At 40.2% G+C, this 15,708-nt stretch overlaps 1 protein-coding gene across 2 annotated transcripts in view; it reads right to left on the reverse strand.

Moving 5' to 3' along the window:
• The window catches only part of LOC128380912 (KAT8 regulatory NSL complex subunit 1-like), a 30,491-nt gene extending 15,773 nt beyond the window's left edge, over positions 1 to 14,718 (reverse strand). For both annotated transcript variants that reach the window (XM_053340797.1, XM_053340796.1), the window contains exons 1-2: positions 14,170 to 14,718; positions 9,683 to 11,150 (exon numbers count right to left, since the gene is read on the reverse strand). In XM_053340797.1, the coding sequence (XP_053196772.1) occupies positions 9,683 to 11,085 (1,403 nt within the window). In that variant the 5' untranslated portion in view covers positions 11,086 to 11,150; positions 14,170 to 14,718. The remainder of the gene's footprint in view (positions 1 to 9,682; positions 11,151 to 14,169) is intronic.
• Positions 14,719 to 15,708: the final 990 nt, after the last annotated feature.

Here is a 15,708-nt window from a genome sequence, read left to right on the forward strand (position 1 = left end):
CTCCAGGCCTGATAGAAATGGTGCTAAAGCAGCATCTACATTAACCCTTACATACTGTTCTCAAATTAGACTTTTGTTTTGTTTTTGTTTTTAACATTTGAGAGCTGTTAAAACACAACATCCAACTTTACTAGTGTGTTTGTATATACAAAAATAGAAATTAAAACACTTTTGGTGCAGCTGCATTCATCATATTGTATAAAATGTTCTCCTGGACTATAAAATAATGATTATAAATGTGTTTTCATAAATAAACAGAATACACTCTATCTGCTCTCTGACAGCTTTATTAAGGATTAATCAAACATTTATTAATGACTGATGGATCATTTATGATTGTAAATTGGTGTAGGAACTAATTATGAGTCAGAATATGAACAGTGTGTAAGGGTTAACCCTCTACGTTACTGTTATTCGCTGTCTTCACATCTAAGTCTTCTGTCTGCTTTTATATTCGTATGGTTTTTTGTTTTTTAAATTATTTTTCTCGCTTCTATCTCATCGATTTTATGTTTGATTAAATGTTATGGCCTTTTCAAGTTTTATTCTTTTGAAGCACTTTGTGAATTTATTTCTTTTGCTATACTACATAAATTCTTTAGTATTGTTATCTAAACCGTGTCTGTAGCTGCTGTTAGTTCCTGACAGGCTGAGTGGTCTTAACCACTATTAGGCCACAACATGGTATCACATATAATGACTTTAATGTACATATAATAATAATGAAGTAATTTATATAGGACTGCAACTATAGATTTGTATCATTATAGTTCCATCTTATTTTTAAGTTTAATTAATAAGTTGATTGGTTGATTATGTAAAATAATGAGAAATAAAATAAACTGAACACATATAATCACATTCATTCACTCTGCTCCAGCTCAGATCACATTTAAAGCCTTATCTCCTACAATTTAAGACATTTTAAGACTTTAAGGCTCCGCCGTGACTCTGCACAAGCACATAACTTGTGAAGCCTGACAGGATGGACTCTGGCAGGATCTCACAAAGTTAAAGGTTAAACACATGTTGAGCAGAGTATGAGACAAGTATTCAGGAATAAGAGCTCTGACATGCTCGTTATACTGTACCCAACACTCCAATACAGACATTAGTTTAGTAAAAGATGGACATGACCTGCTCTTTTATCAGTTTGCTGCTCTTATAAAATCAGTTTTAATAGAATAAACCTCTTCCACAAAATATAAATGGAAAAAAACAAACCTTTCAGCATAAATCACACACTTGCTGCTGCTGTGAATTTACCTGTGCTCGGCCACTTTCAACACAACATACACTTTTGAGTTTTTAGCCTGCACCTCTCCCTTTTCCTCAAACATTTATTTTTTTTTTAAGAAAAAAAAAGGAGGACTTCTTATGCTCATTTCCAGCTCTACATTTTTATTCTGGGAGTCTATTTATCTTATACTGGCCCCTCTATATAGCCCCCTCTTTAAAAAGCCCCCCTCCCCTCCTCCTCCTCCTCCTGAGGATCATGTTTAATATGAACGTGGTTTGGATACTGAACTCAAGCAAAGTCCAAATATAAATAAAAGGTCAAAAAATATGTACCAAAAACAAAAAACCCGTAAGAGGTATAATGATGAGGAAGGGTGGGTAGGATGAAGTATGAGGTAATTATCTAAATTGTATCTGATTAACACTGGGTGGACATTTGGGCTGTGAATAACAGCACTAGAGTAGCTGCTTGTAACCTGAATATATATGATGGATATCAAGTTATATTACACGTCCTTTTCCAACATGTAATATTTGATGTTTATCCAAATCTTTGAGAGTTTGCAGGATGTTTACTGCTCACTTTATTTGTTTTTCTTGTTTTGTATTTTACTTACTTGCCAAATGCTCAAAATAAACATCCAACATTATATATATATATGAGACTAAAAATAAGGACAAATAATAATAATACGTCTCCCCTTTAACGTTACACAGATGTTCCACCATTGATTGAAAACAGGATATGAAAGTCCATGTAATGGTCAGACAGAGGAAGAAGAGGGGGTTAAGATAAGTTAAGGGTTTACCAAAAACCTCCTCTTGAGGACTTCCAAAAAGAACTGGATTATAATAGGCCATTAAAGCACAGCAGTGAGTTATCGGCCTGTCAAATGTATCTAATCTAAACTACATTGGCATTTTAATTCAGGCTGTAATGGTGCACTGTGTAGCTAAGGACATTATGAGTGGGGGTAAACAACCTAGTCTATTAGGATTAATGACAAATACTCAAAACTGTTTAGCCTGTCAGTACATAAGGTTTGTATTGTATTGTTGTGCATTAAATGACCATTAATTCATACTCTACATTTTGATAATTGAGCTCAAAATCTGCCAGAGGAACATTTGTAATGAGTAGAGGTAAAAAGCCTGCAGACATTTTGCTTTTCCATGTGAAACAATTTTTTTTTTAACTCCACTTTGCAATTATGCTTCACTAACCGTTCAGTCATCATTCATGCTCAGTAACAAGAACAAGGGAAATCAAAGCAGCAGCTGTCATTTCTAATTTCTTTGTTCTCTGGAGTCAAGGATTTTCAAAAGCATGTTAAAAAGAGCAGAAAATTATCCAAATACTGAAAAGGTTTTTGGGGGGGTTTTTTGGAGAGGAAAGGGGGGTAATGGAGGTGAGACTGAAATGACAATCTCTCAGATTAGGACTGGTAGGAATTTCGCAGGGCAGCTGGTTAAACTCGTCTCTTTTTTTTTTCTTTAACAGGAAGAAACTGCTCAGGAGTCGAGGATTGAACGAGGCAAGGCCGACAGGGTGTGGGACAGGAAAAACTAGAGGGAGAGAGAGAGAGCGAGCAAGAGAGAGAGAGAGAGAGGGCAAACTCAGCCAGATAGAGCTGCAGCAGTCATTACATAAAAGAGGGGGGTTATGTAACGCCTGTGGGTTCGTGTTGAGGAACTTGGGCCTGAGTTAAACACATCCAGATGTGTCAAACAGGACAGAAACCTATACAGACGCTCGCATATGTATGTACATAAACACACACTCACTCACACACACACCCCGACAGAGGAATGGAAAGAGAAGGAAGGAAAAAAAGAGAGGAAAAAAAACATGGGTAAGCTACTCAGACTGCAGAGTAATGCTGAGCCATAAGCATGAAAGGCACGCTGTACTCCCAGCCAACCCAGTTACCCTAATTCAAGAGCAGCAGGAAGACAGGCATTTTAACAGCCTTACTGCATAGAGACCATACGAGCAACACATAACCCTGGGATCTTTCACTAGCCCTTCGAACCCCCGGCACATTTTTAGCGCTTAGTCAGATAACAATTTCAGACATTTTCATTGGTTCAAGTCTATGAGAGGCATTATGTAAGATCTGAGATTTCCTGATGAGCATTTATTGTTGCCTCAGAAACAAAAAAAAAACTGGGCCCACTCTCTTCTCAACTACTGTAACATGACTAAATTACAGCCTCTCCATTAATATGTATTTCTCTAATGCTAGTATTTAAAAAAGGAGGAGACTGGCATATTTACATTCATTTTTTTAAAAGGCTAGCAGCACCCACACCCTGCTAGAGGCCATTATGGACGTCACACACACACACACACACACACACAGTCACAGTCACAGACAGACGCACTGGCTTGAACATAAAAGGCCCCAGCGAGCGTAAGCACGGCAACAGATGTTGGCCGGCCCCCAATCCTCTAAGATACGGGAAACCACGAATACAGTATAGACAGACAGGGGATGACGGGAGAGGAGGGGGTGGAGGGAGGGAGGGAGGGGGGATTAGTTGTAAGCAATACGTTGCATCCAAAACAAGCAATGCAAAATAGGTTTGTTTGTTTTGTTTTGTTTTTTTCCACACGGCTGTCAACTCGGCTGACGTTAAATAATTGAGGTGGCACTCGCCTTGAAGAAGACAACGTTATATATTCTGTGGTGTTTACCGGCACGGTGCTGTAAACCATTAATTGGTGACTGAGGCTAAAATGTTCAGTTGTGAAAATGTGGCATTATGGTTACAAACACAAACACACACATACAGAGAGAGAGAGAGAGAGAGAGAGAGAGACTACTTCCTGGAAAACGACCTTGATCATCACAGTGAGGTAAGGTTTCTCCTGTGTCGGGCTTGGGGAGAGAGAGAGAGCTGAGAACCAGTTTTTAAAAAAAACTTGTTGCCGGGTGGATGATGATGATGATGATGATGATGATGAATGATTATACAATTGTGCATCAGGCAGCTGCTCGTGATGGCGTTACAGACGGACAGGTTTAAAATTTCCCCATGGCAGCTTTTCACTCCCGTCGAAACAAGAGGAGTTATTAAGGGGCTTACATGTGCCACCGCTTGGCAAACACACTCACAAAACCTATGAATGAGGTGCGCTATTGTGACAGCGTGGAAAGGGAAGCATTTTGAAGCAGGCAGCGTCTCAATATTTGCCTCAGGAGGACATTAAATGGGTCTACATGTAAAGATTATAATTATATAGCATAGTAATTAATCTGATCCTCACAACCCACAATCAACTAGATTCATTGTCAAATTACTACTTTGTAGGATTGTGGTGTGTTAACATTTACATGTATCCCTATAAAACAGAAATGCTTAGTACAACTGGTTTGGTTGGGTTGTTTATCACATGTAGTGGTGGTAGGGGAAAATTTAGTCTGAAAGTAAAACCTACGATCGTTATCTTTAAAACCCCAATGTCAAAAAAAAGTGTGATGTTTGCACAATCTCGTCATAGACTTTCACTTTCACCTGTGATATTTCATATTGATACCATTATAAAAAAAAAAAAAAAAAAAAAAACACAACTTATCCACTTAAGTAAAACTATTAACACATAAACCGAGACCTTCAGCTACACACTGAGGAGTTAGCGGCTGACAATAACGGTGAAGAGATACTTGAGCTGCTTCACATTAACAAAAAAAAAACCCCTCTCACAATGTTTGGCTGCTGGGAAGCTTTCCATGTTAACGTGTCAACAAGAAGCATCATGTTTGCTGTAAGAGAAGACAACTTTATCACGCATGGGGCAAGATGGCTGCCGATAGCTTCACTTCTCAAAACTCATTTCTACAGACTAGCTTTTCTGTGATGGTTGTTTATTGTTACCGTCTTTTATCTCATTTTATTTTTATCATATTTTCATCATCTCCTCACTGTATTTCATTGTCCTCTTCCTTCATCTTGTTAATGTCGGTCTTGTTACGGCTCTCTGTGCTGTGTGTCTTGCTTTGTATTGTACTGCTTTTTGCTTTGTTTGTCAAAGCACTTTGTAAACATTGTTTTAAAAAAAGGTGCTATATAAATTAAGTTATCATTATTATTATTGTTTTTTAAAGGCTCCACACCTGCCTTTATATGAGGGCTGGGGGCAAACAAATGAACAATTATCTAGATATAACTTCCCTCAATAGAAATAACAAAAATTAAACAGAAGGGACAGAGTGAAGCCATCGCTAACTGCTAAGCTAGGTAATTAGCAGATGTGCACTGGGTCAGTTTGACCGGCTACTGGGAGCTGGCTAAGTATAGCAGGTAATGACTGGGTTTCCATGGTGACGAGTCACACCTGGAATTCATTGAGAATAAAACTACATTTATTACGTGTACCATTATCAACTAAAATGAGGCTGTTAGCTATACATAAGTCAGGGGGGGGGGGGAAAAGAGAGAGAGAGAGAGAGAGAGAGAGAGAGAGAGAGAGAGAGAGAGAGAGAGAGAGAGAGAGAGAGAGAGAGAGAGAGAGAGAGAGAGAGAGAGAGAGAGAGAGAGAGAGAGAGAGAGAGAGAGAGAGAGAGAGAGAGAGAGAGAGAGAGAGAGAGAGAGAGAGAGAGAGGCGCCATGGCTAACTGCAAAGCTAAAGTCATTAGCAGATCTGAAAAGCGTGATAATAACTGTGGAATTGGTGAGAAAGTTGCTAAAAGGAGAGATGAGAGAGCTGTAAGTGTTTGAGCATAACAGGTGTAAGTTTAAATGTACAGCAGGTAATCAGCTGCAATAATGAATACAGCTAAATTAACTGGGGCTAGAGCTGCAAAGAAAAAACAAAACCCAAAACACGACCTGGAACAGAAAAAACCCAAAACAAAACACACTGGCAACAGGAAATGAGACAATAAGCTGCTTCCCACACTACATGTCAGGTGATTTGTGTAGGCTGTGTGACCGGGGTTGTTTTCATTTGTATAAATTAGTGTGAGCCGTATCACACTGCTGCACTTAGTTTTTATACTAAGCTATTCATTTTGTTGAGAAAAAATGGTTGAAGAAGGATTTTATTTAATGTTACTTATGCATATTTTGATGTGAAACAAAGATAGAGATTTTTTAATGTTTTACCTCAAAATTGTGACATGTTTTGTTGTTTTTCATGTTCTGACCTCAAAGAATGAGCCTTTAAACTTATAATGATCAGACATTAATTGTGGTAACTATCAATTCTGACTAATACAACCATTTTCATGTCACTCAGCCCTACCCTGTAAACCACCATTACTTGCGCTTTCTTGTCTGCTTTGGTGTGTTTTGTTGAGCATCTTCATCTCTATCATCTCATCCTGTTTCAAAGGAAAACTTCAACCATCAAAGAGAAAGTTACAGACAGAGAGAGAGGTAGGCGTATGCCTGCTTTTATGACTTTTGTAATTTTTTTTGTTTTTTTACACTTGGACAACGCCTATGCATTAGAGAGGAACAAACATCAAACACCTCTGCCAAAAAATTTCACTCTTTAAAAAGGACAATTTACTCCACCTGTTGGCAAACAAACAAATCAGCATGGTGTGACAAGCACAAGCCAAACACAACACAAGAGGAAATACAGCACATAGCGTTTCTTAAACAAACTACTTCTATTGCTGCTTCTGCTGAGTGGAGATATACGGCTGAGGTACCCGGATCCAGCACCAGACCTGATAAGTAAAACCGATCAAGTGCTCGGACCGACAGTCCTCCACACTCAACTATGGAAATGAGACGAGGGAGACGGACTGCATACTAGCTGAGGCTGGAAGTGCTATGTTCATGGCATTAGTTGCATTTAATTTAAATATAACAAAGCCTTCATGTATCCTACCTGTTAATAAATTAGAAATACAGATTGAAGCAGGTGAGGGGAAAAAAATACTACTGATAATGTTTTCAAAATGGCATCAAAAGCATCAATGACTGTAATAAGCCAAGGCAGGAGTCATATTACCATTGTACCATTGAGGCAGCTCCTGTAACCCTGCTGTTAAATCTGAATAATACCTCAAACATCTTTCAGGAGGGCCTTTTCAAAAAGAAATGTAATGCCACATGGATTGTATAAAGGCTACGAGAAATATGATTTGTCTCAGTCACAGCTAACAACCAGAGTCAGATTATTTTAACAGAATATAAACAGAAAGGAGAAATTGCTCTGGGTATGTAGAGAAAAGAAACACACAACACTGCTTCATAATGTATGACTTTGCTGAGGTAGTTCTACAACAAAGGGTTAAATCCTACGTCTATAAATCAATCCCCCCCTCCCCACCCCCACATAACACCTTGATGGCCTTTAATTAATGCAGGCTTTAACTTCTTTGTCCTTAGTAGGGTATTTATATTTATGAGATTTTAATTATTCGATACATGCTCACAAAATATGCACATGATAAATACTCTTGGTCCTGTTTAAAACTCAAATTAGGAAGAAATTACTGTTTATAATGTTGCTGCTATGCCCATTTTTTATCATAAGCATTATGTAGCTGACCCCTCTGACAAACATTCACTCTTATACAGAGAAATAAACCGATTTATAGCTCTCACTGTATTTGAAAGACCCGTTTGTTAATGGTGGGAAAACACCTACTATTCCCAAGGGGTCTCGATTTTCAAAGCCCCTCCAGATAAGTACATCTTTGACTACCAGAAAACAACAGAACCATGCTGTTCTTATTATAATTGGGGGGACGCTCATATCATCACTTATCCTTTACTTATAATTAATAGCTCAACTGATCCTCATCCTAATCAGAATTACTCAATATTTAAAGAGCTTGTGTCCAGTTGAGGGGCACAAAAATATAATTAAGACATCCTTGGACACAAAATTACAGGGACAAACAATATATATATACACACATACATATTTTTATATATCTAAGCTGGATTGATGTGGATGTTAATGATCAGTCTGACTAATTTTGTACATCTATAACAGCTAACTCAAGGCTTTAAAGCCGGAGTAGGGTTTTTATACAAATACAGTCAAATTAGTTTGTTACCACCTGCCTTAATGTCTAATTTATGATTCAATAAAACACAAAAATATATGTATCATGGAGGATAGTAGTCTAATAATCTACACAGCTACTAACTTTCTATAAATGGACCTTAACCCTTACACAGGCAGGAGTGGAAAATTACTTGAAAATTATTGTTTTTATGTGCTTTGATGTTACTAGTTATCACATTTGCATCTCAGTAAACCAGTAGACCATTCATTTAAAACATATTTTGTATATTATGGATGTTGCCCCTATTAAAAAGGTATTTAAAAATGTTTATATGTGTGTATCTCCTAGTGCACGTTTCCTGTTTAACCCCAATGCCCTCATCTCATACCTCATCTGATCTTTAAAAGGGGATAAGAGAAGTATGAACACGTCACTCCACAAGCAACTCTGCCTTTGCTATTGTGTCATGCATGAAGCACGCACACGCACGCACGCGCACGCACACACACACACACGCACACACACACACACACACACACAGCTTCCTGTTAGTGTTGAAAAATATTTAGGTCAAAGGTCTAAAGTCAACACAGAAAAAGGGATCATAAAAAAAAAAATCAGTGTTCTCAGCCACTTTGTTAATAATCTACCCAATCCTACACAGGTCAGTTAGTCCATTAACGCCACTGACCCACCTGCTGGTTGTTGTTTTTTTCCCCTCTCCCCTCGACACTAATGACACAGAAACGAGGACTGTGATGTGAACTTCCCATGGAATACATTTGCAAAGCTCCTGCTGAGGGGAAACCTGACATCACAACAGGCACGCATGTAGAAACCTAAAACTCACACCTTCTACAAAAACAAACAAAAAAAAAGGACCCACCAGCACTGCCTCCCCCTAAAACTCAGTGTTTCTTCTTGGTTTCAGTTAAAAATCAAAATATTTACCGGCTCTGTGGGCGCTCACTTGTTCGCTCTGCAGATAAACAGAACGTTCAGTTTCAGCCTCGGCCCCTCTCAGGAGGAAGCACTGTGTGACGAGAGGGAGCTTTTTTTGTTTTTCATTAAACTAAGAGTCCATTTGAGCCTTTTGTGTTCTCCACAGGACGATAGATACCACCCACACGACTATAACATGCTCGCTGGGCAAATGATATCTCTACCCTACCCCTTGGAGTTTGAACCAACCACTACTGGGGCAGATCAGGCAGTTATAATTGTCATGAGCACCTGCTAGGCCTGGAAACACAGGGACTTTTTAACAGGACAGTTGAGCTAAAAGCACCGTGGTTATGAGTTAATACAGTTAAGTCAACTCATACTGAATCCTGCAGTGGATTTTTACAACTTTTCCTCCACATAAATGCTGAATTCTATGCTGGAGTGAATTCTCCATGCACTCATGTACATAGCTTTGAGCGAGCTTTATGTCTCAGTGATCGAAGGCGACGCTTTAAACTTACATTTTGACATGCCGCTGTTCAATGTCCACTCTGGTCAGCTCCTCCTCCTCCAGGTCAGAGTCCCCTCCAGAGCTACTTTCTGTTACATCTGAGTCAAAGGCGCTTTCTGCTGAGTGAAGGTTGGCCGTGCCGCTCAGATACAGCCTCTCCAGTTCCAAGGGCATGGCGCCACTTTTCAGGAAGCGGCCGAGACCGTCTCTGCTGTTTGACGAAGAGTGGCGTCCGGTCCTCCATGTAGCCGTGGGGGTCGTCGGCTCTTTACGGTTACCAGCCAGCAGCCGGCTGAGAGCCGAGTCCAAGAAGCCACCTAGCTGCTGCTGGATGTGCCGCTCCACCTGCTTCGCCTGTACCACCTGAAGACGTTTGCGCAGGCGCCGCAGACGGCTTTCGATCTCGGCTTGGCGGCTGGTGTTGAGGAGGGTGCGCTCCCTCACGTGGGCCTCAAGGCTGTCCGAGGAAGAACTACAAGGAAGGGGGTGCTGCGGTGAAAGTGTGCAAGAGGGGGAGCCCTGTTGGCTGCTACCTGGTCTCTCTCTGTCCGAACCCTGTGGCTGACTGGTGGGCGTGTGTGAATCAGCCTCCTCCAAATTTACTTGTATAGAGGGGTTAGGGTTGTTGTCATGGGCAAAGGGGGGAAGTGCAGCGGACTGAAGCACTGGTGGTTCAAGGTTTTGTCCATCTGTATTTTGAGAAACCCCAGAGGAATGCTTCTGTTTAAGGGTTCCTTTCACCGGGATATGCCCTGATAAGGTAGCTGTCAAAGTCTCAGAGTCCAAGGGCAGGTTCTGGGATTGGGAGTCTGTGGTGGCAGAAGGTTTGTCACCATTCACTGCCATCACACAGCCAGAGCCAGACATAGTGGCCAGCTTTTTGGCCAGGCCATTGACAGGTGCCATGGGCTGGCCACCTCCGTTTGTGCTGCCACTCATGAGGCTTTTGAGCTGGCCGCCGGACAGTTCTATCGCCTGCCTCTTCCTCAAAAGGAAGTCTCCGCCGCCGTTGAGCAGGGAGCTGGGCAGTATTCTGTGGCCTTTCAACACAGACTGTTTAATGAGGACTCCTTGCAGCTTGATTGACTCCTTAGTTGAAGGGACAGGTGTCACATCAGAGCATCGGTAAGAAGCCACCAGTGGCTGGAGCTTGCCCAGGGCCGAAGCCTGGGCCACGGAGTCGGCTTGGGGTTGCTGTTGCTGCTGCTCCTGGTCGCTGCAAAAGTCAAGGGGGCACTCTTCGGGGGCGGCTTTGCACTTAGCTGGGCCGCTGCTATGGATGAGGATGTTGCTGGCGTTACCGTTGTTCTCTGCACTGGCCGGTGAGAGACTCGAGGATGGGGCAGCCAGTTTGAAGCGGATGTGGTGAGCTTCGGCTGGGGCGTCGGTGAGAGCGGGCGCCATCGCAGCCATGCAGTGCAGAGGGACGGGCACCGCGGCCTGCTCCACACCACCCGCTTACTGCCCCAGAGGACAGCCTGGGAATAACAGAAAGGAGGGGAGACAAGAAATAAAGTTTAACAAAGTCATCTAATTAACCCAAACACTTGAGTCTACATAAAACATTATTGCATCAAATTTGTATCCCAGTTGGCATCGGACGGTGTCGGGTGGAGATATTTTCCTATCAACAAATCAGAGATAAGATTCCCAACCTTGCACAATGATGGACACCCCTACATAGTATAAATAAACATATACAGACACTCCCTTAAAGATGTTAAAATCTTGATTTACATACTGAATCCAGCAGCTCTTCAAAAATCCAATTTGTATTAATGCACTCACAATTATTCAGAACACAGCTGAATTAGAAATGACAGCTAACCTGAGAGCCCAAATATATGTTACTTATATAAAATACAACAGTTTGGTCTCACAATGAAAGTGCTTTTTGACCAAGAGGATTCAAAAAGCTAAATCAACACAAAATGATGAAGTATTTATCTACAAATGTGTCTCCATAATATAACATATCATTCCTTCAAGTACAAAATCTATGAGAAGCAACATGAAGTCAAGCTGTATCATTATATACAACAACAACAACATGTAACTAAAATACTTGTACTACAGGTTCTGTGGGGCTTTTAGAGAGAGTGGAAAATTACTAAACACCATACACATAAGAATGGAGCATTTGTTAAAAACATTTGACACCAAATATAAACCGTGTACATGCATTAATACCACTGCTTAAAACTGAGTCACACATAAAAGTAAACGTCTACGACTCATGCAACTAAAAAAAAAACCTAATCAAATGAACTGGTGACACTTTTGTTGACCTGGGTTGACAAACAAAACCCAGAAAGAGCAATTTGATTCCTTTGTAATCACAATAATGGATCAGGGTTACAGGGCTACAAACATCCTCTTCCTATAAATACAAAAATACTTATGATGAGCTCTGACCTTGTGGGGGTGGGATGCTATAACGATGGAATAACAGCAGACATCTGAGCTAAATCCCAGGCCAATAAATAATTCCCCCCTACTTTACACCCATGCATGTGTGAACAAGCCTTCATTGTAATTTTACTTACAAGGCTCCTCTACAAAGTAATAAGCTCAGGAATTCAAAAAAAAAGAGGAAGAACCAGAAAATGCAATGCAAATTGTCCAAACCCCACTGCCCTACATGTGGCCTGGCAAGTCAGTGTGCAGCAGGGCTCCACACAGGGAGTGTAAGTAGGTGGATTTAGGCCCCAGCATTAGTCCAAAGCACATGATGTCATCCTTTCTAGGTCCCTGTGTCAATTTCAGCTCAACCTATTACACCTTCCTAATTTACCAATCATTATTAGCAGCTAATATGGTTAAAAAGAGATACGTATGCATACTATCTCATATATTATATAACTATATGAGGCACGCAAACGCCATGATTAAAAAAAGGTGAAGCACCGGTTAACATATCAGCAATAGCAATAGAGGCTCGCCTATCAAAGTTGTAAAAAAAAGAAGACTCGACTTCAAATAAAACGCCAGATGAAAGAGAGGCTGCATCTTCCCGTGTATCCGTCTGCAGGGTCAGGATGAATGGGGGGCTCAGTATTTCACCGCAGTTTCTAGTCAGCGCGCACTACGCCATGTTGGTATTTCCGAAGCAAGATTATGCAATGCAATTCATCTACCTTAAAAAAAAGAAAGAAAAAAAAAAGAAAAAAGCCGCCCATTCCGCTTCCAAACACACCGAGAGTCCGTTCATGCTTACAAGATAAAAAGGGGAAATATGAAACTGCTATCGTCAGTGAATAGATAACCGTGGTTTAACATGCTTTTTTTTACAACTACAGTCTACAGTATACTCCATAAAGATTGTGTCTGGCTGGAGATGCGACAAAAAAACCGTCCACATCTACGGCTAGCCAACCATAACGTAATCACCACAAACGTCTACAATATATATTTATACAAAATGTAAAAAAGGACGAGTGGAGCTTATGATCAAGGCTGCGTAACAACGTTATTTCACAACCTTGAGTCCTCACAACAGCTTCCGCGGAAAAAAAAACCCCATGCACCGACCAAGACACTTGTGTGTTTGTGTCAGTGAACCGTGTCAAGGAAGAGAGAGAAATCCACCACCGATCACCACATCAACCGAGCAAAAAGCGAAAAGATGAATTATGTGGCTTTATAACCCCCTTTATGCTGTGCCTTTCCTGGCTAATGTTAGCTCGGTTAAAGCTGCTGATGCAAGAAACACAAACCTGCTCGCAAGCTGGCGTGCAAACTGCAGTGTTAACACTACCTCTCATTATAATATGGGTGATTTCTTTTAAATAAATATATATATTGGAGGAAAGGGATTGCTTTCATTTTAGCACCCCCTTCCTTCCTTCCCTCCCTGCTTCTCCTTTCCAACTTGTGATTTCTGTGTTTTTCAGCTTCACACAAAACCCTCATTTATAAAAAAGACAAGTAAACATTTTAAGTGACTTGCTGCTATAGTTTCAAGTCAATAACGCCCCAGTGTTAAAAAAAATGCAACTAAACATTACCAAAAAAAGCCACACATGTTAAAACACACATACTGCAACATAGCACGCCTTAATCTTAATACCCCCCTCTCTCCCTCCCTTTTACAATAACACCCACAACTTATTTTAAAACATTACTATGGCACACACAGAGAAAGTATAGAGAGAGAGAAAGAGAGAGAGACATGGTTATGCATTGCAAATTCAAGGAAATACATACAGGAAGCCTGTTGTTGTAAATGTATGGTGACCGTCATTTGCTCCCCCTCTCCTCTCCTCTCCTCTCCTCCTCCCCACCACCACACTAATAATAATAATAATAATAATAATAAAGCTAAAAGCCAGGGAGGTTGTGTAATCAAACCAGTGGCGTCAGCGTTAATGCAGATATGTCACACACAAAGATATATATGTGTAAGCAGTGTGTGAAGTTGTGTGTGGTGGGGAGTAGACCCTTTGCCAGTCAGTGTCTGAGCTAGCTCTGCTAACAAAGAAAAAAGGAGGAACCTACCACGTGACGAGGTTGCACTATCCGAGGGAATTTCGGCAACAATCCCCCCTTTGCAGCTTTTTTTTTTAAGGGGGGGGTGGAAAAAAAATGAAGGGTTGCTGCTAATCACACACAACGCCAAAAAACGTCTTGACTCGATTGCTAAGCCATTAATCAGGTCCCCATAAAAAAAAATAAAAAGAAAAAAAATTAAAAATAAAGTGCAGCCAGAAAGGAGAGAAGAAGGCCCAGCTCTCGTATCCGCCGCTCCAACCAGCTACACCTCGCTTTTGCTTTGCTGCTTGCTTGCCTGCTTTGCTGCTACTAGCTTCGCCCTCGCTGCTTACGAGCCGAAATATATAAAGGACGAGGGGGCCGTGAAAAAAACAGTCCTTTTCTAACTCCGAAACACCTCACATGTGGAGGGGTTTCAACGCCACCCCCGCACAAAAAATCCCGACTCTCGGCGAGCAGAAATATAATCCCGATGGTTAGTTTTTGTCGTGAGCCCTTTTCTCTCGTTTTAGGGAGAGACGCTTTAGAAAATGGCGGCTAGCTCCTCTCCCTCGGATTTGAGTCTGACAAACATAGAAGTGCTGTGTGTGTGCGTGTGCATGTGTGTGCGTGTGAGTGCGTGTTGCTTGCTGGTAGGCGGGAGACATTTCTCATACTCACCACTAGAGTAAAGGGCAGATAAGAAACGACATGAAAAGAGCTAAAAAATAAGATACCACAGGAGGGCATTGTCTTCCAAAAAAAAGATAGCAGAAATATAAATATATATGTAAAAATAAATGTTATAAAAAAGGTGCTACTTGGAGGTTAAGTGGAGATATTTCCTCTGCTATTTATGACTCTTCTCCACCAACCATACATGCAATAAATATGGCATTACTGCACATGTTTTATGTCCAAATAAAGCACATGTACATATACAAATAAAGCATTAACTGACATATTGAAGCCCTCTACATATTAAAAAAAGGACTGATTTGCTCCTCTAAATAGCTAAAACTATAACAAGTGCTTCTTTTTTGATATTAGATCTTACATAATCTTTTTTTTTTTAAGAGAAAACTAAAAACTTCTTTATTCACTTTTAATTAGCTTTTCTATCAGGCACTGCTGCACCTCTTTTAATGGTTGTATTTTACTTGATTATATATATATATATTGTCTATTTTTTTAGCTACTTTCACCATTTACTATTGTTATTTTTATTCTTATATTACATTGTTTTTATTTCTTTCCCCTTTCCTTTGCTCTATGCTCCTTTTGTTCTTTTTTAATGTAATTTATTTTGTTGTAAAGCACTTTGAGCTGCATTTATTGCATGAAAGGTGCTATACAAATTAGGTTATCATTATTATTATTATTACATTACAAATAATTTCATTAAAGTAAGGCACATTGAATTACTGGCACATTACATGAACACAATTATTTGTAATTTAACATTTGTGCATTGCTTGTACCGTTTACAGTATTTTTTATAATATGAACTTTTACACATTCTTGGTTAATATCTAGTAAAAAATCATCTATTTACACTCATACATT

Source organism: Scomber japonicus, chromosome 20 (genome assembly GCF_027409825.1).
Source record: "Scomber japonicus isolate fScoJap1 chromosome 20, fScoJap1.pri, whole genome shotgun sequence".
NCBI lineage: Eukaryota > Metazoa > Chordata > Actinopteri > Scombriformes > Scombridae > Scomber > Scomber japonicus.